General features: G+C 43.3%; 1 protein-coding gene across 2 annotated transcripts in view; it reads right to left on the reverse strand.

The window, feature by feature from the left end:
* Nucleotides 1–1,709: 1,709 nt before the first annotated feature.
* The window catches only part of LOC144792041 (vesicle-associated membrane protein 8-like), a 146,710-nt gene continuing 124,653 nt past the window's right edge, over nucleotides 1,710–23,766 (reverse strand). For both annotated transcript variants that reach the window (XM_078666896.1, XM_078666895.1), the window contains exon 3: nucleotides 1,710–4,365. In XM_078666896.1, the coding sequence (XP_078523022.1) occupies nucleotides 4,222–4,365 (144 nt within the window). In that variant the 3' untranslated portion in view covers nucleotides 1,710–4,221. The remainder of the gene's footprint in view (nucleotides 4,366–23,766) is intronic.

The raw sequence follows: 23,766 nt of genomic DNA on the forward strand, positions 1-23,766 counted from the left end.
TTTCATTCTCGGACTACGTCGAAGCCCATGCCACCACCCCCAGTGCCCCCCAGAGAATATACCAGAAAACCAAATTCATTGTCTAACGTCAATCGCTACTGTTCTCTTAACAGTTTCACATCACATCTGTTCTTTTGAGTTCTCTCAACAAATCTGACCGTTTCTCCTGGAGATGAGCATCGAAGATGGTGGCCACGTTAGGTGGTGCTACAGCCTCATGGTCAACGTAATAATCAGGCTCTGCCTATGTTGACACCCACAGAGTAGGAAAAAATGTTAAACCAGCACATCATACACCCAACTACTAGATTGAAGAATTACTCAGAGAATCTAGAACATATTTCATGCTGCAACATACATATTTTCAGTGGAAAATACAAAAGAAGCTAATTAAAAACATGCAGTTGATTTTTTTTCTGGTTGGCAATTAAAGAGTGACATGAGGAAACTGTAGATAGGGAGTAAAGATAATGAGTTGGTGTTTAATACGAATTGCGTCATGAAAACAGCAGGTGTGACATAAATGGAAAAAAGCTAAGATGGGAAATACGACACTGAGAAATGTATAGCAAGTAAATGAAGGAAGCTACCTAAGAGGCATTTGGGCAAAGTTCGCTGAAACATCATTAAACTTTAATAGTACTAAAGAACAACCAAGAATGTATTGGTTCACAAGAATAATATCCCAAGAGGCTTGTGAATAAGGGGATACATAGTATTTCAGCAGAGGGACTTTTTAAACAGATGTTTGAGAAAAAGGGTTTCCCCAAACAAAACACAGATTTAGAATGGTGTGTGGGCAGTTTCAAGTGAAAACGATATTTTTCTTTGAAAATGAACTGTATAAAACTTAAGTGAATCAAAATTTAGCATCCAGATCCAAATGATTTGGTGAAGAAACAGTATCAAGCTTGAACGGAAGGAATGCAGTTTGAAATGGGAGGAAGATGATCCGGGAAGAATAGTTTTAATGAAAGGATGCAGGTTTATAGATTGACACCCAACAACAGGTTTCGTATTATTTGAGGTTTTGCAAGGAAGAAGAGCAAACAGATTTTGCCAAGGGTGGTTAGGGAAGGCAACGCACAGAGGATGACAAAACATCACTATGTGTTAATTAAGAGAAGGCTGGAGGGAATGCCAAATAAAACTAAGTAACAGTTGACGTGGTAATTGCATCAAAATAAAACTGCCACAGGGACTATGGAAAGGGACAGCCCATGCTCTTGGATCTAACTGTGGGTGTTCAAGAAGACAATGGTGGAAAATAAAGAAATGAGGGTTGTAAGGATAACCTGAGATGCGAGCCACAGAGATTTGGAAGAGTGAGGCAAACAGAAGAATTGTTGTGAAGCCACCATAAATGTACTGATTTTCATATGCAATGTTAAGTAGTCTTTGATGTTAATAAAGGAAGATGTGTGCCATCTCACTTATACATTCTTGCATAGGTGGGACTATACATTATGCTCTTTGATGTGTTGACGTTACAAGAGAGACAACAGAAGCTTGGGTCCCTGGCTGGATTTATCTTTAATAAACTCAGCTCGTGTTTAGCAACAAGTGTTATTTCCTCCTTCATTTCAATATTCATGTGTAGACAATAACAATCAATGAGATGAAAAAAGGCTAAGAAAAAATATGAAAACTAATAACAGTATTAGAAAACTTTGGAGGAAAAGTGAAATAATCTAATTTTGACACAAACATGATTTTCTAATGTAGCTTTATTTAAATTGCAGCACCTTTTACACAATTAAAAATATTTTTGTTAATCATTTCATAATTTTGAACTCTTTCAAAGGCGATTTTCTGAAAGCTTTATTTACAGGGAAAGTATTACATAGACCAAAGCCCAGCTGGAGGGACACAACTGAGCACTGTATGCACAGCCGGGCTTCCGGGACCACCCCCAACTCCGACTCCAACTAAAACTAAAAGGGGAGATGTCATGTTTGTCATTTTTCTTCTCAAATACAATTTTTCCTTCTAGAACTACTGGAATGAACAAATTATATACTGGTACGCTATAAAGAGAAAAATAACCGTTATTACCATGGCACATCCCCTTCTGATACATCTTCAGCTCTTTTTCACATTATATTATATAAATTTGTATTTACTAACATATATTTATATATAAATCTCTAAAAAATAAAAGGCACTTACTCCGCTTCCAACAATTCTATTTTTCTGATGACCTTTGGGATTTTTACCCAAGGAGCCATGTACGGCATACATTGCATCTACCTCCTGCAGGCCTGCATGATGCCATTGTTAGAGGGTAATCCTTACAGGTTTCAGGTCAAGGCACATAGGTGCTAAAATCTCAAAATGCATTATATATTTATAGTCATATTGGATCACTTCCGACAGTGTCTGCCACGGGAATACCGTGGCGATGGATTACTGATTGACGAAGTAATTAGTCTCGTACCGTTGCCCCTTGAAGTCATTATGCACTTGAGTGTGATTTTGTTAACGCCTTAGCAGCATAAAAGAAATAGCCTGACATGTTTTCATCATTGGTTATCATTTTCACTTCCCTCCTTTCCCCACTTATGTATGTTTACTTTTATTCACCCAGCGAAAAGCATTTTCTACCACAACTTATTATACTTTATTTGAAAATGTATTCCACTGAGGAGATCACGTGCAGGTTGGGCATTCAGACTCATATGGGTTATGTAAAAGTAAAGTAGCCGGTGGCGAAGCAGATTATCTTTTTAAAATCAAATAGTACTTTTCTTCCCTAAAAACTAAAAAAAATCCCGTACTTGTCTAGAGTGAGACTGGCTCTACGCGGCAATTCTCACCACTGCTGTTCATCCGTCGGACTATTGCAAGTTGGTGATCACACCAATGAGAAAAGGGAGCTCTTATTGTAGGCGGTGAGGGAGAGAGGGGACTCTAGGCTTCCTCCATGGCTCTTTAAAGACCGTGCTGAGGAAGTCTAGCTGAGGGTCATCCTCAGGAGTCCTTCACAAACTATCTGAAGGGGTCTTTGGGCTTCTCGAGTAGTGGCTAGCCATCCTAGCTGTGGCCCATGAGAGGGCTTCTTTCAATGGAAGATGTAATGCAGGCCCAGCTAAGGATCTTTCCTTGGTTGGTTTATCGATTAGTTCAAAGTTCTCTGGGATTCTGATCAGCGAAACGGAAAATATCAAGAAAATACATTGCTAACCGTGCCAAAGGTTGGATCAGGCACATGGTTGGAGGGTATTGGTAAAATTATATCCTAGATACATTTGGAACCAAGCACTGCATGGATTGGCAAAAGCAAATATCCTTCACTGCCTCTCCTTCAATGTGCTTCAAAACAAGAGGTTAAGATTACCATGGCCAATCATTCTGGGACCTCTTGAGAGAAACTGAAGTACCATTAGTATTTGGACACTTTTTTTGAAGGATTAGGCAATACAGGTTAGCGAAGGGCAAAATCCTTCTACACCTCAGTCACCCCTGAAATCTGTGCAAGCAAATAAGAATGCAGCTTCATGTGCCCAAGGGGGGCCCCTCTTGTTTAAACAGCACAAAAAGGTTAACAGTCTGTAATAGCACACTAACTCTATCCTTTAGCCCCCTGTCCACATATAAAAGCATGCCCTCTTTGTACACGTGCCCATTTAATCTCTATTGGGTACATTCAGTCACCGGTTCTTTAGTGAATGGCTTCTCCGCTCACCTGTGGGTTCCACTGAAAAGGCAGAGTGATATGCTGACTGTACAATGAACACAACAATGAACCTCCTAGCTGGACAAGACAACTGGACAATGTCAGATAATGATTCTGAGCATGAAAAGACATTTGTGGTTAGAATCCCATTCTCAAACCGATAGCTAACTTTGGCAGGTGTTCCTTTCCTGATTTTACACTTACATATTGCTCTGCAATGGTCAGCTGCAAACACAAGCATGCCACCTACCCTACCCCCATTCCCAGGTCTATACCCATCTGAACAGCCTATGTAGTAAGATGATTTGGAGTGAGATTGGGTCAGCCATTGGCCTCATGCCTGATATAAGCTAAAGTGGGGTCTATTAGGAATACCACTCTGTTCCCCTAAGCATTCAGAGCAGTAAGCAATGTCCACAATGACGGTCAGTAGATTGCACTGGACATATTATTCTCTTGGTTTAATTGATGATGAATTTGAAGAGGCAACATGGTGGACATTACAGGAAAGCAGGAGGAGATGGTGTGGGGAATCCATTGAACACTTATGTCGGGATTGCTCCTGTGGCAAAGAGGATAATGAAGAGGACTATGATTCCAACTACCACACATATAATGGCGATCATCTTGGCATTCTTCCACCAGTACTTGCGGGCCACCTTCTGTGATGTTGTCTTGAAGTGCTCCGACTGCCGCACCATCAAAGTAAAAGAAAGAAAAGTGGAGACAAAGATCAACGGAGAGGAGCAGGAAGAAAGGAAAGAGGAGCAAGAAAAGAACGGAAAAAGAGATGTTAATCATTATCACCATGGCTTATGAACATTCAGCTCTTAGCATAAAATCTTGCTTTGCTTCTTCAGTACAACAGCAGGTCAGTAAACAAGACAGATCTACTGGCAAGTTAAGGCACATTTATTATGAGAATATAAAAGTTGCTAACCTGTAATAACTGTTGTCCATCATGAGAATCTTCCTCATATTCATCATCTCCGGCTAACATCCACTATTCTTTTTAATTAAACAAGACTTCAAAAGCTTAGGAGCTGTCCCAGCCATGAAAATCATAATCCAGTTCCATCAAATTTTGATGCAGTCTTAATTAAGACCATATAGTTGCTCTAAATAGTGTGCAAGCAAGAATATGGTATTGAATTGTTTTTAAATAAAATAAAATTGAAGAACTATTACTAAAAGATAAATATCATATTTCTGCATTATTGGATCTTTGCCATATTTGCACTTCTTGAATGTAATATCAATTGGAGCAACAATTGCTGAAGAACAGCAGCCGAGTTTGTATGAAAAGTCCTCCATTGATGGACAGGTTATGTTATGTTATGTTATGTTAAATAATTTATACCGCGCACGTACACCGGGACGGTTTCTTGGCGCTCATAACAGACATAACAAACCAGGGCCAGGGGATCATACTGTACCAGCTTTGAAAAGAAAAGTTTTTAAGGTTCTCCTAAATGACTCATAGGTAGAGCAGTGACGAAAAGAAGAGGGGAGGGAATTCCAAAAGATAGGGCCGAGAGAAGAAAAGCGCAAGCCGCCATGCTTCTTCCGACGGAAAGATGGAATACAGAGAAGATTATCAGCAGATGATCTTAGATTACGGGTGGGAAGATATCTCTTCAGTTTAGAAGACACAAATTCAGGGGCGCGGTCGTGAAGAGATTTGAAGACGGTGCATCCGAGTTTGAAGGAGCACCGTTGGGCCACTGGGAGCCAGTGAAGGCTCCTCAGAAGGGGAGAAACATGCTGGTGTTTAGGTTGGTGAAACACCAAGCGGGCCGCCTGATTCTGGATTAACTGAAGTTTGTGGAGCTGATAAGCAGGAATCCCCACATACAGGAGGTTAGCAAAGTCAATCCTGGAGATGACTAGAGCCAGTAATACTAAGATGAGTGCCTCTCTGGTGAGAAAACGACAGATCTTACGGATCCTGCGCAGTTGAAAAAAACAGGATGATGTCACAGCCGAGATCTGGGGTTTCATGGATAGATCCTCAGAGATGACCACTCCAAGGCTTTTCACAGTGCTGACCGGGCTGGGAGGGATACCAAGGGAAGGAGGCCAATAAGTGTCATTCCAAGGATTAGTGGGGCCACCCACCAGGACAAGTTCTGTTTTTGACGGATTCAACTTGAGCTGGCTGTGGGCCATCCAGTCTGAAATCAGCAACATTGTGGTCTGAAAATTATGACGGGAAGAGGGTAGAGTATCCAAGGGAAAGACCAACTGAAGGTCATCCGCATAATTATAGATGGTTGCAGGGGAGTGACGAAGGGAGACCATAAGTGGTTGCATATATAAATTAAAAAGAAGGGGAGAAAGGGCAGAGCCTTGAGGGACACCACAGGTGAGAGAGGAAAAGGGAGCAGTGAAAGTAGACAGGTGGACTGCCTGCGAGCGGCCTTGCAAGAAAGACCGCACCCAGTCCAGCGCGATACCCTGGATGCCGGCGTTTCTGACACGGTCGATCAGGATAGCATGATCGACCGTGTCAAATGCCGCCGAAAGATCCAACAAAATCAGGGCTTGGGAGAGGTTTTCATCAGCACCCGCTCTGAGGGTGTCCATGACAGCCGCAATCACCATCTCGGTGGAGTGGAGAGGGCGAAAACCAGCCTGCTGGGGATCCAGGAACAGAGAAGTCTCCACGAACGAGCTCAGGCACCTGGTGACATAGGTCTCTAATATCTTGCCCAAAAAAGGGAGGAGGGCGATGGGCCTGTAATTACTTAGCACTAGTGGATCTGCGCCGGGTTTCTTTAAAATAGGTAATACCACGGCCTGCTTAAAGGCCTCTGGAACAACTCCAGATGATAAAGAGGAGTTGAGGAGGGCCAAGGCAGGACCGGGACAGGCCATGAAAATTTCCTTCAGGATATGAGGGGGACAACAATCCCTAGGAGAACCGGAACAGACCTTATGAAGAAGGTTGTGAAAATCAGAAATAGAGATAAGAGGAAAAGAGGAGAATTCCTGAGGGTTAGCAGGAGGGAGGGGGAAAGATTTAGAGGGGGAAGGTGGAGAAATGTTTGTTTTAATAATGGAAATGTTATCTTGGAAGAAGGCGTTGAGCTCATCACACAAAGCCTGGGTAGGTACCAGTGGAAGAGTAATACGGTCAGGGAGGGAGAGCTCATTGACGATTGAGAAAATGTCTTTTGTTTTGGAGGCCGACTCCAAGATTTTTGTGGAGAAATAGAGAGTCTTTGCCTCAAGTATCGAAGATTTATATTTACTCAATAAAGAGGTAAACTCTTTCTTGAGTGAAGGGTCGTACTTGTGGCGCCAGCGACGTTCAGCTTGGCGGAGGGCAAGTTTATCAGATTTAAGCTGGTCATTGAACCAGCGCTGGGCATCGTGAGGGCGCTGGACTTTTATAGTCTTTAGGGGAGCTACAGAATCAGCTGCTTCCTTCAGCCAATGCTCGAGGTAGGAGGCTTGGTGGGATACTGAATCAGCCTCTGGAGGGGCTGAGGCTGACAAGAGAGAGAGAAGTTTTGGCAGGTTGGCATTTTTCCAATTGCGGGCCCTAATGTTCGTAGGACGAGGAGGGCGGTGAAAACTGGGCAGATCAACTGAAAAAGAAATGATATAATGATCTGACCAGGTACATGGAGTGATCAAAGGAGGGTCGATATCCAGATTAGCCGACCAAACTTGATCGAGTGTGTGTCCCTTACAGTGGGTAGGACTAGAGATCAGTTGCTGGCAGTTCAGACTGCTGAGGGTTTCAGTGAAACGTTCAGACAGTCGACTTTCTTGAGGGTCATTGGGCCAGTAATTAAAATCACCCAGGATAAGAATCCTAGAGTGATTAATAAGAAGCTGGGAGACCATGTCCCCGACTGACTGGGAGAAAGAAGGCATGTAGGAGGGGGGTCTGTACATGAGCACACAGGTAAGGGAAGTAGTGACAGAGCGAAGCTGTATAACAAGAGTCTGGGTATCAGGAATAGGAGTGCAATCCAGGACTGAAAAAACATATTCCTTGCGAATAATAGCGGCAACTCCGCCACCGGTTTGCCCCCTGGGACGGTCAACATGTAGTATATAGTACCCGTTAGGGATAGCAGCTAAAATGTCGGGTACTGAGTCCTCGGTCAGCCAAGTCTCAGACAGGAACAGAATATCTGTCTCAGTATCGTCTAATAGACGATAGATGTCCAGTTGGTGTCTCATCAGGGAACGCGTATTTAAATAATGAATGGATAAAGTGCAAGACACAGGGGTTGGAGGGGAGGAAGTAAGGGATACAGAAGGTAAGGTAAAACTAGGTAACGGGGCGAGGGAAGTGCTTGATACGCGAGCAATGCCACACGCCTGGGCCCTTCTAATGGCTTCAGGCGGCAAAGGGACATTGTGATTGAGGGAATAAAGGTCCTGCGAAGAGTATGAGACTTTTCCGGCAGAGTGTAAGGCCGCAGGGCGCAATCGGCCGCGGAGGTTTTGCTTTCATAACCTTTTATTATTCTAATCGGAGTACAAAAAGTTAAACAGATATTACTATTAGTTTATTCACACAGCTTGCAGGTTAAGTTGGCTTAATGTACAATTTCGGCGCCCTTGATGTCCTTTATGCTGTGTTCAGAGAGGAAGCTTTTCTTCCTCTCTGAACAAAGTCTATGACTGTTTCATCTATAGGTAAATCAAATATGAATCAAATAAAAGGATCTGAGCCAGGTCCGGTAGAAAAGTACTGCTGGGCTTTCAACATGTATTCTATAGCACACATTATCTGGGTAAAGAATGTTCCATCTCTGGTTATATTAGAGGTGATCATTCCCATGTCACCGCTCCCAGTCGTACAGATAGAACGGTCGCCAGGATTTTTGTTTCTATATTAAGGAGGGATATCAACATGAATGAGGTATATTCAGGACGGGTCTTTCCCAATTGTGCCTACCACAATGGGGGCCATCCTCAGGTCATATGACAGTCTTCTTTCTTCTCTCACCATCATATAAAGCTCATGCATTGGCTGCATCTATTTTCTGGCCAGTTGTTTGTATATCTCCAAGGTTAGGCCATTCTCGGGTTGCGTTATAGCAATAATCTCTGCTATTTCCTCCAGCAAGATCTCTACCTCCAATTCATCCCTATGCTCTTTCATCAGTCTAGGCATCGTTAAGTCCTTAAAAAATTCCAAGATTGCAACAACGCCTACAATGCTTTCCATAGTGTAGTTCCCTACACGAATTGGAGAATACTCCACAGTACTTTTATTTGTACTGTATTTTTCTCCCTCTGGATCTATTTTTTTCCCTTCCCATCTATTACCTTTGTCCCTCTTTTCAAGCCATGCTAGAAGGTTTCCAGCCTTATTCCATACATCGTAAAGACTTTTTCGAACAGCAAGACATAATTTACTGACTTAATTTTTAGCAAGGGCCTGAACTTCCCGCTCTTTGAGAATAAGGCAGTGTCTTGTCTCGTCTTCTCCTGTAAGTAAGTGTTCCTTTTCCAATTCAAGGAGTTCACCTTCCGTTAGTTTAATTTCTTCCCACCATCTTTTTTTGCTGTACAGTCAAGAAAATTACCCGAACCCCGATTACACCATTACATGCCTCTCACAGTGCAGTGGAAAAGCTCATGGCTCTATTCTCGTTACAAATAGTCTTGTCGTCTTCCCCAGTGTGTTCCTAACAGTTTCATGCTGCAGGATCCTGGGATCAAAACTCCATCCACAAGCACCTCAGACTCAGTATCAGTTACCTCAGCCCCTGTCGGAGAATGATCCGAAATCTCTCTTACTAGAAATTCCACTTCTGTGAATCTACACGTGTCCACTCTGTGTAATCAGGTAATTGAACCATGAGAAATAATTATAAACCCCTGAATAAAAGGTAAATTGCCTGTCCCTAGAAAGGTACACCCAACAAAGATTAACCAGCCAAAAGCATCAGCAAATTTCCTTAGGCATGTGTGCCCCTTACCTTGGTTCACCCGATTTCTGTTCATGTCATTCATTGTCAGTTTCAGATCCTGGCTATTACGGTAATTTCTCCTGTCAATCTGTTCTGCAAGGACCCTAATTTTTCCAAGGTCTGTTTTAGAGCCCAAGAGGAAATATACAGATAACAAGGTGATTTTCTCACCATTCCAAAACCCAGTCACTGATTTAAAGCAACCCTGCTCATCTGTCAACCTATGTTCTATCACTTAGGGTATGGTTTTTTTCAGGCTAGCCAATCTCCTAGAAACTGAGGAGATCCCTAAATGGGCCAAATACTCATGTGTCGCTTTATCCAGTACACGGAAACTAGTGTCCTTTAGGTACGTCTCTAGTTATAGGATCACTTCAGATTCAAAGCTGTGGAATGCATGGTGTAGTACTTACGTATCATGTTATAAATGTAAGACACTTGGACATTAGATGTGTTGCTATCATAACCATCCATGAACATTGCCATATTTTCATTATTACTGATGGGCTATCGTCCCATGTTTTGTGTATTCAGTCAGCTGCATGTGTTATGTCGCTGATCTCATCCAAAGGTTCAAGAAAAACTGTCATCTGACCTTTCCTTTTCCCCCCCCACCATGCTGCCCTATGTGGAAGGTTATGGAACTCCCCCCCCCCCCCAATTCATAAGAAACCGGTCACCCATAACCCTTTAAATCAGAGAGCTTGTGTTAAATGCGCTCTGCGGACAACTTTGATTATTACACTCTGTAAAAATAATCCTCTTGACATGCACATGTTTTTTAATGGCAACAAACCTAAACGATCTTAAACTCCATCCTGCCCAATCATCTAAGCAAGTATTGCTTAAACAATTAGACCCCCCCCCCATTTCCTAATTTTTAATTTCAATCACAGGTTCCTCCTCCCTCCACAGCAACCAGTTTGGGAGATATGGAACATGGGATATCCTCATGGTACCGCATGTCCGCATAGTTTCTTCTGAAGTTATGCGGCTCAATTTGCCAAGGAGGTCCCTCTGCGCCCCCTCTCCACCTCTACATCACAGCTTTCTCTGTCTTGAGGAGATTCAGTCTCCTCAGTTAAACCTTCATTGCTCTGTGCTGAGGTCCCCAGGATGTGTCTTACTGGAGACCTTTCCATTCCAGCTTCACGGGCGCCCTGTTGAAACAAGAATGCTTTGATGGAGTCTCTCTGCTCATCTCTACCCTTCCTGTTTCTGTGCTGGAAGTTCCTTCATGGTTGCACTCTACACCTGAGATAAGGCAGGGACAACATCTCAACACTTCCTCGTCAGCTGCTCTGGATTTCAGTCAAGGTACTGGTGTAAAAAAATCTTTGCACACTCACTCGGAAAAAGCATCTTTTTTTATCTCTACAGTGCAGACCACACTCCTCAATCTATTGCCTCTATAGAATGTCAACGCAAACTCAAAATACTGCAAATATTCAGACGATATTTTCTGCCATTGGTTCAGAAGGGCTATTGTTGCCCTGAGAAAATTAAAATATTAGCAGTAGGCAAAACAGTCCTGAGCAACTGATGTCCATGATGATACGAAGATGGTGATGTTGCGGTCATGCACATTCAAGGGAGTGATGAGGCCTAGGCAGATGAGCACAGGGGTAGGGTCATTCTGGGATATGGTGACATAACTGAACAAGTGTGTCAATCCTACTTTAGTGAAGTGCATAAGAAAAAGCATGACTGCAGATGGGCTACAGAGACTGATTAAGAAACAGTTGTTGTTTTCCAAGGATATGGCAAATACAGGAAGATAAAGGCAATGTAATAAATGGCAAGGAATTTGGAGTCAACCCCCGGTCAGGGGTGCCGCCTATCACCGCTATTATTTGCCCTAGCTATCAAGCTCCTTATCTAGGCTACGTGACAGGCATGGACGTAGAGTTTTGGGATTTCCCCAACACAGAGAATCTTGCTCTCGCTGTATGCAGACAATATATCGCTATTTGTTAAGAATCCAGGAGAAAACCTCAACCCCATTTTACATGATATTGCTGTGTTCGCCAACATTGCTGGCTTGCAGATTAATAGGCAAAAGTCACAAATGTTGCCTCTCGCAGACACTGCCCAAAATAATAACTCTTTAGTATTCCCTGACATGGCGAAAGGACTCTGCGCGAAATCAGAGTATTCAGGTTAGGAGACAGAAGGAATCGATACTTTAAGAGAATAATGATCCCACAATTAAGCTCACTATACTTTATACTTTCATAATTTATCATACAAATTCATATTTTTCGTGCCAGATGTAGATTTACACTACTTACGAGGCTAGTTTAAGGTGGTATGACACCACAAGTGAGCTGGAAGAGATTCACATGAGCACAGGGCGTTTGCAGTGCCCTACCCGAAAAGATATTTCTTGGCAGCAGAAGTGCATTTTGGAATATACTGGAGATGCTCCTCTCCACGTCTCCCAATTGAGAGGGATCAAGTCGATAGCGGCACATTGGACATACCGGTAGCCAATGGACTACCCAGACTGTGTAAATATATAGATAGGGTTTGTTGTTCACGCTGGGCACTATGGTCCCTGGTGAAGATGGCTGGCCTTACCTTGATCTTCTCCCCTAAAATGCCTATTCTAAATAACCAAAGTACTGGCCCCCACCAGGGATAAGTCTGTCTACACCACACTACTACGACAAGGAATTACTATGCTGCATTGTTTCCTTATGATGGTAGTTTCCTCACATCGAAGGAATTTAAGATACTTGGCTAGATTAATGCTCTTGACTTATTCACATAAAGATGCGCAATGCGGCTTCAGTCCAGTGGGATAGCTTCCCTCGAAAACCACAGGCGTGTGTACCCGCTGATACAGATGTATGTCTCCTCAAGCACTAGGAGCTGGGTGTCACAATAGTATAAAATACTGGAAAACCGCCTTCCTGCAACAACCAATTCTCTTAGGATTTGGTGGGAGGAGGGCCTGGGAATGGCCCTACCTAACAAAATTCGGAGCTATTTTACAGTGACCAGACAAAGCACATTTCTAGAAATCAAGTCACAGACTTATACATTTTAATTTTATGAATAGAGAATATTACACCAGTAAGAGACTGCATCAGATGGATCCGTCATGTTCGCCTGAATGTGTCAGATGCTCTACAAATCCTGCCAATTTTCTGCACAAAGCCTGGAACTGTCCCCCAGTTCGTCGTTTTTGGACTGATGTTGCACTTATGATTAATGAAATAGCAAACACCCAGCTGCCTGTATGTCCTCCACTACTCTAAGGTTATGTTGCTGACATGCGTCGCTCTAGAAGAAAATTAGTGGCAGGAAGACTTGTGTTGGCACAACGAGGCGTGGATCGGGTATGGCGAAGGGAAATATACCCAAACACCGGGACTAGTTCCGTGATGTTGTATAATGTAATGGAAGGGCTGAGACCTGCTCATCATTGTAAGTCCAAAGAATACAACCAAAGGATATACGACACCCGTTCCAGGAGTCCATGGCAAAAATTGTGAATATAGATGGATGCTCTGATACTGTTGAGGTGGACCCCTCGCACTGCTAGAATGCATATGCTGAACTGCCCCTTGCATAATCATGACCCTTGGCTCATGTTCTGGGTGGGATGCGAGGAGAAATGAGGGATTGAAGATGTACATGTTAAACTTTTGAAATATTGTGTTGAGTTAAGTATATGTACTGACACAGAATCGACGTAGATTGTATATCCCTTTGGAGAAGTGTTCAAGATAACTGCATGTTCAAGCACGGTTTATCAAAAACAAAAAAGTTGTGCCTAATGCCCTCCTGGGTCGCTGTAAGAAGTTGTTGCACTCCGGTGTTCTTTTAAAAACACCTTTATTTCATTTGACACCTCCAGCATAGAGAGAAACGTCCTCTTCTCCCCGGCCTCCAGTAACCCCTCCTACAACATTCTCCCCATCGCAGTATTTCATCAGTTACCAAGGCAACATTACTAATGACATGTTCACAATCATCCGTCAGAAGAAGACGTTCCCAGCTATTACAGATAGTTCCATCTTTTGTTCCCATTGCGCTGAAAACGAAACATCTTCCAAGAACTCTACAGGGCTCTTGTGTGCAGGCAGTTACTAGGAATTGTAGTCATGATGCCATTATCCTAAAAGCAAAACATCATGAACCTAGAGCTTGTTTACATACAGGCTAGAGACATGTACTCCTCTCCCATAAACACCATAAACACCACTTGTTTGAGAGTCATCTTTTAACTTTCAGTATGTGCTCCCCTTTCACTCCTGTAAATAACTCATTTTGTAAACCTTAATTCAGCAATTAACACTGCAACTATTGTATAACATATTGAGATCTGTAAATCGCAGTATGTTCTCTATGGGCTAGTTCTCACAGTAGAAAACTAAATTAAAAATAAGAATGAAGCTTGTACGAACATGGAGACCGGAACCTGTCTACGTTTTTTGTTTATGACACCTATGTGTTTGGTGGGTGTTGTTATATATCAGAAATATGGTTATTGATACAAATTAAAGATACATCTCTTGGGCCAGTGTGGGGCTGCATCCCCAACATATTGCAAAATAACCTAATAAAATGTGTTATAAAAAAAAATAAGAATGAAAAAAAACACCCCAAAAAATGTACCTATGTCTGGAAGATTTGAATTTTTCTAATATATGACTAAGTCTTGTTTCGGAAGGTAATATAAACTATATCGAAGTTGAAAATCACCATCAAAGTTAATCCTGGAAATCAAAGAAGAGATCTGTCAATTCACTAAGTATTCTTGGAGGTAGAGACTATCCATTGTCTTCAGGAGACTGTCTTCTGCTGTTCTGAAAAGACAGCGGTCGTACAAGTATTACACATATACACGTGTCTCGTGCACATAGTATGTAAGCTGCTATCGCTTCTACACATTTTGAGTAGGTGCAAAGGGCAAGCATGCAGGACACACAGCAGCACCAGAACAGACAAGGATCCTTTCCTACAACAAATTTGAAGACCGTTATCTAGGGACGGCCCACTGTAATACGAAATTCTGAAGGAGAAGTCTTGAAAGTCAATCAATCACAGCCAGACGACCTTGAATGGAGCAGAAGCTTCTTGTTGCAAACAAACATACCCAATATTTTAATCTTGGCATAACGGTTGATACATTCGTAAGAAGTGGATAGGTTTGTGTCTCTGAACTTCTTTTTCCTATGCTTAATGTATTTGTTTATGAAAATATCCCATTTCAAATGTAACTCTCCCAAGAGGATCTATGCTTTGGAATCACCGCAGAAGGGCGATCTCCGAGCAGGGATCCACCCATCGGACACCAGGCAGGGGCACGGTTGGGAATCTCCATTTCCCACTAAAAAGAAAACTTCACACTTCCTGCCCCTCTCAGGAGGGTTTGCCACTGGCGGGTTGACCCCTTATCTACCCCTCTCCAGGGGACAAGCCAATTAGACAACAGGGATTACTTTAAGACAATATGTAACAAGCATTTGCAATGCAATAGGTCTCGCATTAGGAAAGTTTGAGCTATTGGTCTTGTAAATGACAATTTTTTTATTTATGTGATGGTTTTTAAAATAGCTAAATTAATAGCTTTGTCATTTACAATGCCAATAGTTATAACTTTCGCAAATGTGACACCTATAGCATTTGTAATGCAACATGTTTTGTATTTCAACTCTGTGATGTCACATCTGCTATTCTCAATTCCTGCCTCCGTGTTTCCGTAGCTTACCCACGAGCGGCTTCTCCACCCCACCTCGTGTCCCTCCAGTTGGAGAGGGATGTTATGTTTACATCATGACACCTGGTGTTCTTGCTATCCGTATTAAAAGCACTTGAGCGCCCCACACAGAGGTACAAAGCGCTATTAAAATTATAATTACTATTCAAACCGGAGCTCTCCTCTGATCCTTGCTGCGCGGCATCAGAGCGCCAGGTTTACAGTAACAGGTACAAAACTTCCATACACCTTACTCAGCCCGGAATACTTTCTGGACAATAGAGTAAGTAAATAGTTACTGTGTTTATTCCCTGCGGTTGCCAAAGTGTTCTTTTTAAGTTCGGTACACTGAAGGCTACATAGTCAAGTCTTCCAAAGGTGACACAGCTTTCACCCTTCTGAAATGATTATCTTTTATTTGAATAACAGCAACGCGGGGAGAAACTTGAAAATGCATTTCAAGGCGCGCGCTATCCATATGTCATCAAATAGTTATCCTGTGTCCGAGAATATGCTTGTACAATGCTCCTTTAAAGCTTAGAATGCCTGGTCAGCCAATAGGATGGCTCAAAGCAGTGTCCATGGTGACAAGGGGAACCCGATCTACTCCAGACACAGCCGTGGTTCCCACTTCCTACTCTGCGGGCGGAGAGCGGGAGGCGAGACGCGCTCCGTGTCCTCTGCACCCCCTCAACACTGGAGGCGGCCCCTGAACCTGTCCAACACTCTGGTGCCAGAGCCGCCGGCCTTGAAGACCCCGCAGCTGTGTCATACCTTCTCCCCGCGAGTGGAAGCCCCTCCAGCCCCAGCCCCGCCCCCGCGGAGAACAGCGGCCTAAGATTCTCGCATCCAATGGACCTCGCAGGCCAAAAATCGCTGCCGTGAGTACTCGGCTACAGTCGATTACCAATAATCGGATTTTTACTATGAACTCATTCGCTTTAGTACTTTGATTGTTGCTATGTATTTAACATAGCGCTTGATCACCGGCGCCCTTGGTGTTTTCAAAAGCGCATATTGCGTTCCTGGCACTTTTGTTTTAAATAATAAAGCGTAGGCTTCTCAAACAGGAGTGCGAATTTGAAAATAGAGCGTAATACCTTGATTTAAAAAGGCGAGGAAGATAAAACAATATAAAAGAGTGTACGTTACACAATAAACGTTAAAAGTTACATCACAACTAAAAAGATAACCATGTCTGTTTCTTCAGAGTGAGTCTGGCGGTTCCTCCGGAGGAGCCTCGCCCCACTGCTTTTTAGCAGTGACATAAAGGAACGACGAAGCCTCTCGATGGGCTCATAGCCAATAAAAAAAAACGGAAGTCAGGCACTTTTGCCTGAGACGGGGGCGGGGCCTGCAATCCGGCAGGAAGTCCCGCCCGCCGCCGCCGCCGAGGAAGAAGTGGAGCCGGCCGACTGATGGCCTCTCCACAGCCCGGGGCTCCCATGTGCTGGAGGGAGCCCCGGAAGTGAAGTCCTGCCCCCTGGTACCAGCGCTGCCGTAGATTAGACACTGAACACGCAAAAAGAGCCCGGTAAGGGGTGGGGGTCGCGCGTGTGTCTGTTCGAATGTGTCTGTTCGAATGTGTCTGTTCGAATGTGTCTGTTCGAATGTGTCTGTTCGAATGTGTCTGTTCGAATGTGTCTGTTCGAATGTGTCTGTTCGAATGTGTCTGTTCGAATGTGTCTGTTCGAATGTGTCTGTTCGAATGTGTCTGTGTCTGTGTCTGTGTCTGTGTCTGTGTCTGTGTCTGTGTGTGCTTGCGTGTGTGTATGCAGTGTGTGTGTGTGCCTGTGTATGCCTGTGTATGTGCGCATGCGTGAGTGTAGAGTGTTTGCGCAAGGGAATGAGGCAGGAGAGGGGCACGGCGCCGTGCGCGCTCACGAGGTCAAAACTGAGCAGCTCTGCGCTCGTGCACCCTCTCCTGTCCACATTCCCAGAAACAGGCAGCAATAGATGTCGAAGCAGACTCTGCTATCAATGCTTACGCATTGAAGCAGGTCGTGCTTCGACCTAAAAACAAAAATGGAGCTGGGGCAATCCACTCTGGCATCAGGCCTGAATCCAACTAGTCTTTTTTCAGCCCTAATACCCTTCCACCCATTTCCAAGTCTTTTTACCCCTGGGGTCTAGAGCAGCTCCATCCCCATAGCAAGGGAGAAGAAAGTTTGATTCTTTTAGGCATAGATTTGACATATAAGCTGCCGCGAGATGATATATGCCAATTCCTTCTCATTTGCTAATGGAAAACCTTAAGCTAGCTACACAAAAAAACCCTTGCTAAATTCTGAATTTTGTCTACATTTCAAAAATGTAAAGCTTTCCAGTTTCACCCCTAGGTTTCACACCTCTTTACACCACAAACTCCAAGTAGGTAGAAACCACAAAATAAGGAAAAAACAATTACTACTTAGATAAATGCAAAAACTGTGGTAAAAAATATACTTTGCCCATTCCTGAGAGCTGGGAAGAGGGTGATCTTCGAACAGTAAACCTACTGTTGATGCTATTTTTAAGAGAAAAACTTTCATACACCAAACCTTTTTCTAATTTCCCCCACAAAAAACAACACTTTGATATATTTTGGATATTTTTATTGCTTCCCTGCAGGATAATACGCAACACCTATGGAACTTTAGAATCGCCAATACATCGGATAAAAGGATGCAAATTTGACCTTTACAACTTTTGTGGGGGAAAAAAATGAATGCTTAACTGCTTAGTGCCCCAAATTTCAGAAATAAAAAAAGACTGAGCACTGGGAGGATGGAGGAAAAGGTTGGCGTACCAATTAAGGGCTGAATTGTTTTCCTAAATTATTTACAGGATAAAGTTGACATTTATTCTGCATGGGATTGAGAGAGGCCGATTTTGTGCCTGTGGCTGGACAGAGTTGTCTGGAATTAACCTTTGTGCAGATGAGGCCACCAATGTAAAGGTAGTAATATAGAATGAGGTGTCCAGACCTTGTTGTTGAGGAAAACAACAACATTGCTGCAAATGAACCATGTATTTTCCGATTCTGCATATCTAATGAATCAGTCATGGGTGGGACAAACAGGCCCGCTCCTGAATAGGTGAGATGGAGTTCTTGCTGAACAGAATTTTGATTTTGCTAAAATTATTTAGTAAAAGCTCACCCTTTAGTCTTGTTGGGAACAGACCTCCGGTGCATGGGTATGCCATAACCACACAGAACTGGTCTGTAACTCTGAATAGGGACTGCAGCCTTTAGGGACAAAAGATGTCCCTGCCAGGCATAGTACTAAACAGGTTTGTTGAATGGAAGCAAAAAACGTTGTGCAGAAAGATAGCAAAAACATAACGCCTCATTCCAACACCCAGTAGAAATGATATAGCCACACCATTTTCCAAACATTACTTCTATGTCGGATTTCTAACTAGAGGCTTGAAATACTCCCAGTCTGTTGAAATATCATTTCATAAAAAAAAAAAAAGATATCACAGTTAATAGAATATGGAAATTGTTTGACCTTGCCCTCTCTGCAGGGTCAACCCGTAACGTTTTGCCGTCGCCTCCATTTTTACTGACCTCGATTTTGCTGCCCAATGGACTCAATGCACTTTCACACAGCTAACCAGTGCTAAAGTGCTTGTGCTCTCTCCCCTAAACATTGTAAAATTGGCTTACTCCAAAGTGGCATCTTTAATTTTACTTATAAGTCACTAGTAGAGTGGTCCTACATGTAGCCAGGGCCTGTAAATTAAAGGCTACTAGTGGACCTGCAGCACTCATTGTGCCACACACTTAAGTAGCATTTTTAAACACGTCTGCCTTTACAGCCTGTGAGCAGTTTTAAACTGCCATTTTTACCTAGCAAAATAAACCTTTAGAGATTTGTAAACCTTTCTTTTAATACATATAAGTCACCCCACATGTAGGCCCTAAACAGAGAACTAGGCAGAGTGCATTGTAATTAAAAAGGGAAGACGTGCACATTTAGGTTTTACATGTTCTGCTAGAGAAAAACTCACATTTGTTTTTTACTATTACAAGGCCTACCTCTCCCATACGATAACCTTGGATTACCTTATTAAATTTAGGGATACATGTTGTTTCGGAGCATGTAGGAATGTCATGCTTGGTGTCTAAGGAATTGCAGTTTTAAATTACCTTTAATGGTAAAGTCTGATTTTAAATCACAACTCTTAAAATGCCACTTCTAGAAAGTTGCCATTTTATTGTTCTAACCATTTGGTGCCTGCAGCCAGTTCCTGGGTCACATGACTATGAGTAGGGGACAGGTAGCCTTTGTGTGTTCCTGCCAAACAGCCACACAATACTGGGGACTGGCAGGATGGACCATCCCGACTTGATGGGAATCAGATGGGATGGGCGGTGTGGTCCCCTGTCACATTTGTACTTCAAAGATGCTGCCTCAGCTCACACAAAGAAGTTCACCCTAGCCTACTGTGACTGCAGACAGATTGGGACCAAGATAGGGAGGGCACAAATGCCAAACACCTCTGTCGGGGATTGGGATTCCGAAGCTTCACCCACTTCAAAGCTGCCATCAGGTATAATTATGGGACCCTCAGACCTACACTTCCGTACACTCCTTGACTTGTGGATTCTACACAAGATGGACAGTCCTACGGCCAGAGGACTGCCCTGCTGCTTGAGGCCTGTCCTGCTGTTGGAGATGGAAGACTGGGCCTAGATGCTTCATTCCAGGCTACATGAGTGACTCCAAGGGCTAGTTAGCTGGCCTCCTGTTGGGAGCTACAGGGATACAATAAACTCAAGAGGCCAAATTATTTATGTGGGATTTTTCCTGTGTTGTTTTGTCACTTTATTACTGTTTGTGTGCTGCATAAATCCTTTACACATTGCATCTAAGCTTTGGTCAATTCAGTTTTATGAATGATGTGTGAAACTATTGTTAGACATTTTCATCATGGTGGGGGAAGACAAATGCAAAAACAACAATGGACGGAATGTTCCACAATGGCAAAACATTCACCCCCAGTCACAGATCTGGATTTAATCCATCGTTATTTTGCTCACCACACCAGTTCAGACATGGCCATATGCATATCTGTCTTGACCCTGTGCCTCATGGGAACAGTCCAGGCCGAACTGCCAAGCCATGTCTTCCCTGGACCGGAATCAAGCATCCTAGGACCGGGGAAGAGTCAGGTGAGCGGTGAGAGGTTACTGGACAATGTGATGTATGAATGTACTTTCATTTCCCAATTGTGCGTCAGGGCCACAAATATATTAACACTGTAATTGGATAAGCAAGTTACTCCCTTCTGTGCATCTGACTCCCCAGAAGTGCACAGCCAGGCAGTGCAGACTTACTCTAGGAGTTGGTAGATGTAAGAAACACGTATGGCGCCTTGCATAGTAAGTAAAAGCCAAACTGAATGTTTAGCCAGAGGAACAGCTCCAAAAAAGAATAAACACTTTTAACACTTAAAAAAGTGAGGCTAAAATCACAAAACGTACAAAAAGAAACAGAAGGTGCTAGCAACTTCTCGGGCAGGCAGAAAGGCCTTTATTGTGTTTATCCTGCAAATGCTTGAATCTGTTCGTACAGCGAGCTCAGTGGCCAATGTTACCCAAAGGGGCGGTGTTTGGGTGTTTACTCACATCTTCTACACTCATTAGGTTTACTCTGTAAACAGAATTTAATCAATAGAACAGAGGTGACAACCATCAGGATGCAATGTAACTGCAAAGCGATAAGTCTGAACTTCAGCTTCCGGAACCAAACTACAGAAAATTAACAGGGAAACTCGATGGTTGTGAGAGCCTGTTGCCATAGTTGCAGTTAAAAACATTCCAAAGAGGGCAGAGCAAGAAGCCAATTGGTCCAACTATTCTTTGTAAGATTGGAGGCTCAATCGAGCTTGACTTGTCCCTACCCCATGTAACCCAACCGCACACCAGGTGGTGCATGAGGGATTAGAAAATACCATGGTAAGGAAGCGAGCTCCCAACTGAGCAGGTACACCGAGTGCATGGCAAAAGAGGCACTGCACTCCTAGCCTACCGACAGAGGTATTGAGAAAATGGTGATAAGGCAGAAAGAAAAGATCAGTGACCCAAGACGGCCGGTGCTAATGGCAGAGCAAGTGGATGGCTGCCATTGCCACCACTGGTACAGAAGAGCCAGAAAAACTGTGGAAGCGGGTGTCGCTTAACCGGGGCAAACGTAAACACTAAAGACCTGTGGCGGACATGATTCGGCCCCAAGAGGGGTCAGAGCAAATTCATACACCAGGCAGTACTGTTCAACTTCACAGCTAACTTGCTGCTGTGTGACGCCTGCCATACAGGAAAGCGGATGAACTTGGACAACTGAAGGGTCCATCTGCACAGAAGCACAACTGAACCAATCAAGAAGTCATCGTGGTGGACCACAGACATGGCTGGACTTGCTATTCTGACATCCTGGCATTTTCCCAGAGGACGGTCAGCTAAGTGGGCTGGTTTGAGGGCTGCCATCATTCCCCCATGGCCCCTTTCTAGTCATCAATCACACAAAAGGTGATGGAAGGAATGCTTGCAAGAAGTCGAACCACTGACAATTGTACACTGCAGCATTCTAAGCTATTGTTTTTAACACACTGTGCCGCTCTAGACAAAGACCTGCCTTATGCAAATCAGTACTGGCCCTGCTCCTCATGGGAACAGTCCATCTCAAACTGCCACACAATGCCTACTTTAATAGGAAGCAAAAGCAACCACAGACTGGACTAAATAAACATTCTACTGAAGAGCCAGCAGTAGGGAGAAACCGGTCTGTGGTTACTTGTAATCTGTTCTGGAGAGGACTTTGCCTCGGAGTTCTGGACAGACTTTTCCCAGGAGGAGCAGGGTCAGGACTGATTTGCAAAAGGCAGGCCTTTGCCCAGAGTGGCACTGTAGGTGAAAAACGATGGACAAGAAGGGGGCCCAAAGGTGTTGCCAATGGCTGAGATTAAGTCAAGCTTTCCATCCATCACCTTGTTGCTGCTGCTGTTGACACCCATTCTAGTCACGCCTCCTTCAGTGTGGAACAGGTTTGAACATTTTTGCCGGGGCGGATTTGGGGTTCAAGCCCGTCCCCGAACAGACGGGATTTCTTAACAATTCCCACATGATAGTAGACACCGTATGGATAAGACAAGGACATTTGGCATTGACCCCAGTAACGTTATTAAACTGTAGAAAACAAGGATGACAGCGGTGTTAAACAACATAGAAAAATTAGGCTTGGGCTGTTGACACAAAGAAGTGGTTTAGAGTAAATGGAGATTGAATGAAGTGACACAAAATATGTCAGCATTCTCCCAAAAGGCAACTTGTTCATTCATGCTTACTGGTTCCTTAAAAACACTTGGCAATATAAGGAGGCAGGTCATTTTGATGGTGTGAGCTTTTCATTTCTCTAAAGAGGCAGGTTTCTTTGGTGAGCATTTAAGACTTTCAATAACACAGAAAAACGTGACGGTAAGGTAGACATTTTACCATACTTCGTCCAGGAATCCACGTACACAGGACCTAAATTTAGAACCCCAAATATATTGTGCAATGAAATCTATGTAGAAAATTCTAAAATCGATATCTTTCCTAGGTATTCCCTCACACAGTTCAAGGTACAGATGCCCTTGTACACACTCACCAATATTATGAAAAAATTATTGATTTTGGAGTGAAAAAATTCTTCTAAAATAACTGCAATGGTTCCAAAATCCAGCAGCCAGACAATTCATACAACTAAACCTCTGGTATCACATTACTCCAGACCTCTTGGCGCTGAATTGGCTTCCAGTTTCATAGCAGAATGCCTTGTGCAGAACACACCTAGCACTCCAGGGAATCAGAGCAATCCTCCAGTAAAAATTACAATCGTTACCCAAGATAAAGCCTCCACTTGAAGTAAACTCCTACAAATTAAAGTACCACATTTCAAATATAAGAGCCAGGAAGTTCAAGCAAGCTGCAATTTCCCATCTGAACAAATAAGAAATTTACTTTATTACTGTGGCTGCCAGAAGATAATAAAAACAAGGCTCGTCAAACCATGGATCCATATGTTACCCTTAGTTCAGTAACAATCCCTCACACACCAACCAACTCCACAATTATTATTATTATTATTTGGTATTTGGAGAGCGCACTGTGACCCTGCGGGCATCCTGGCGCTAAGAAGTAATTTAGACCGGAAGAAGAGACTATCAGCTGTGAGAAAAAAAAGGCAGACTGCCAAGAGAGATCCACTGATAACCCTAAGAGATTATACCTTAGGTAAAAGCCAGTACTTAATTTTCTTGTGGAAAAGCATCAAACTTTGTATTCTCCTGATTGCTAGGGGGAGACAATTCCAAAGGCGGGCTGCTGCCACTCTAAAGGCTCTCCCTCCCGGGGTCAATTTCTTTATCCTGGGAATTCTGACAAGGTTGGTGGAAGAGGAGCGAAGGGTCCG

The sequence above is a fragment of the Lissotriton helveticus genome, chromosome 11 (genome assembly GCF_964261635.1).
Source record: "Lissotriton helveticus chromosome 11, aLisHel1.1, whole genome shotgun sequence".
NCBI lineage: Eukaryota > Metazoa > Chordata > Amphibia > Caudata > Salamandridae > Lissotriton > Lissotriton helveticus.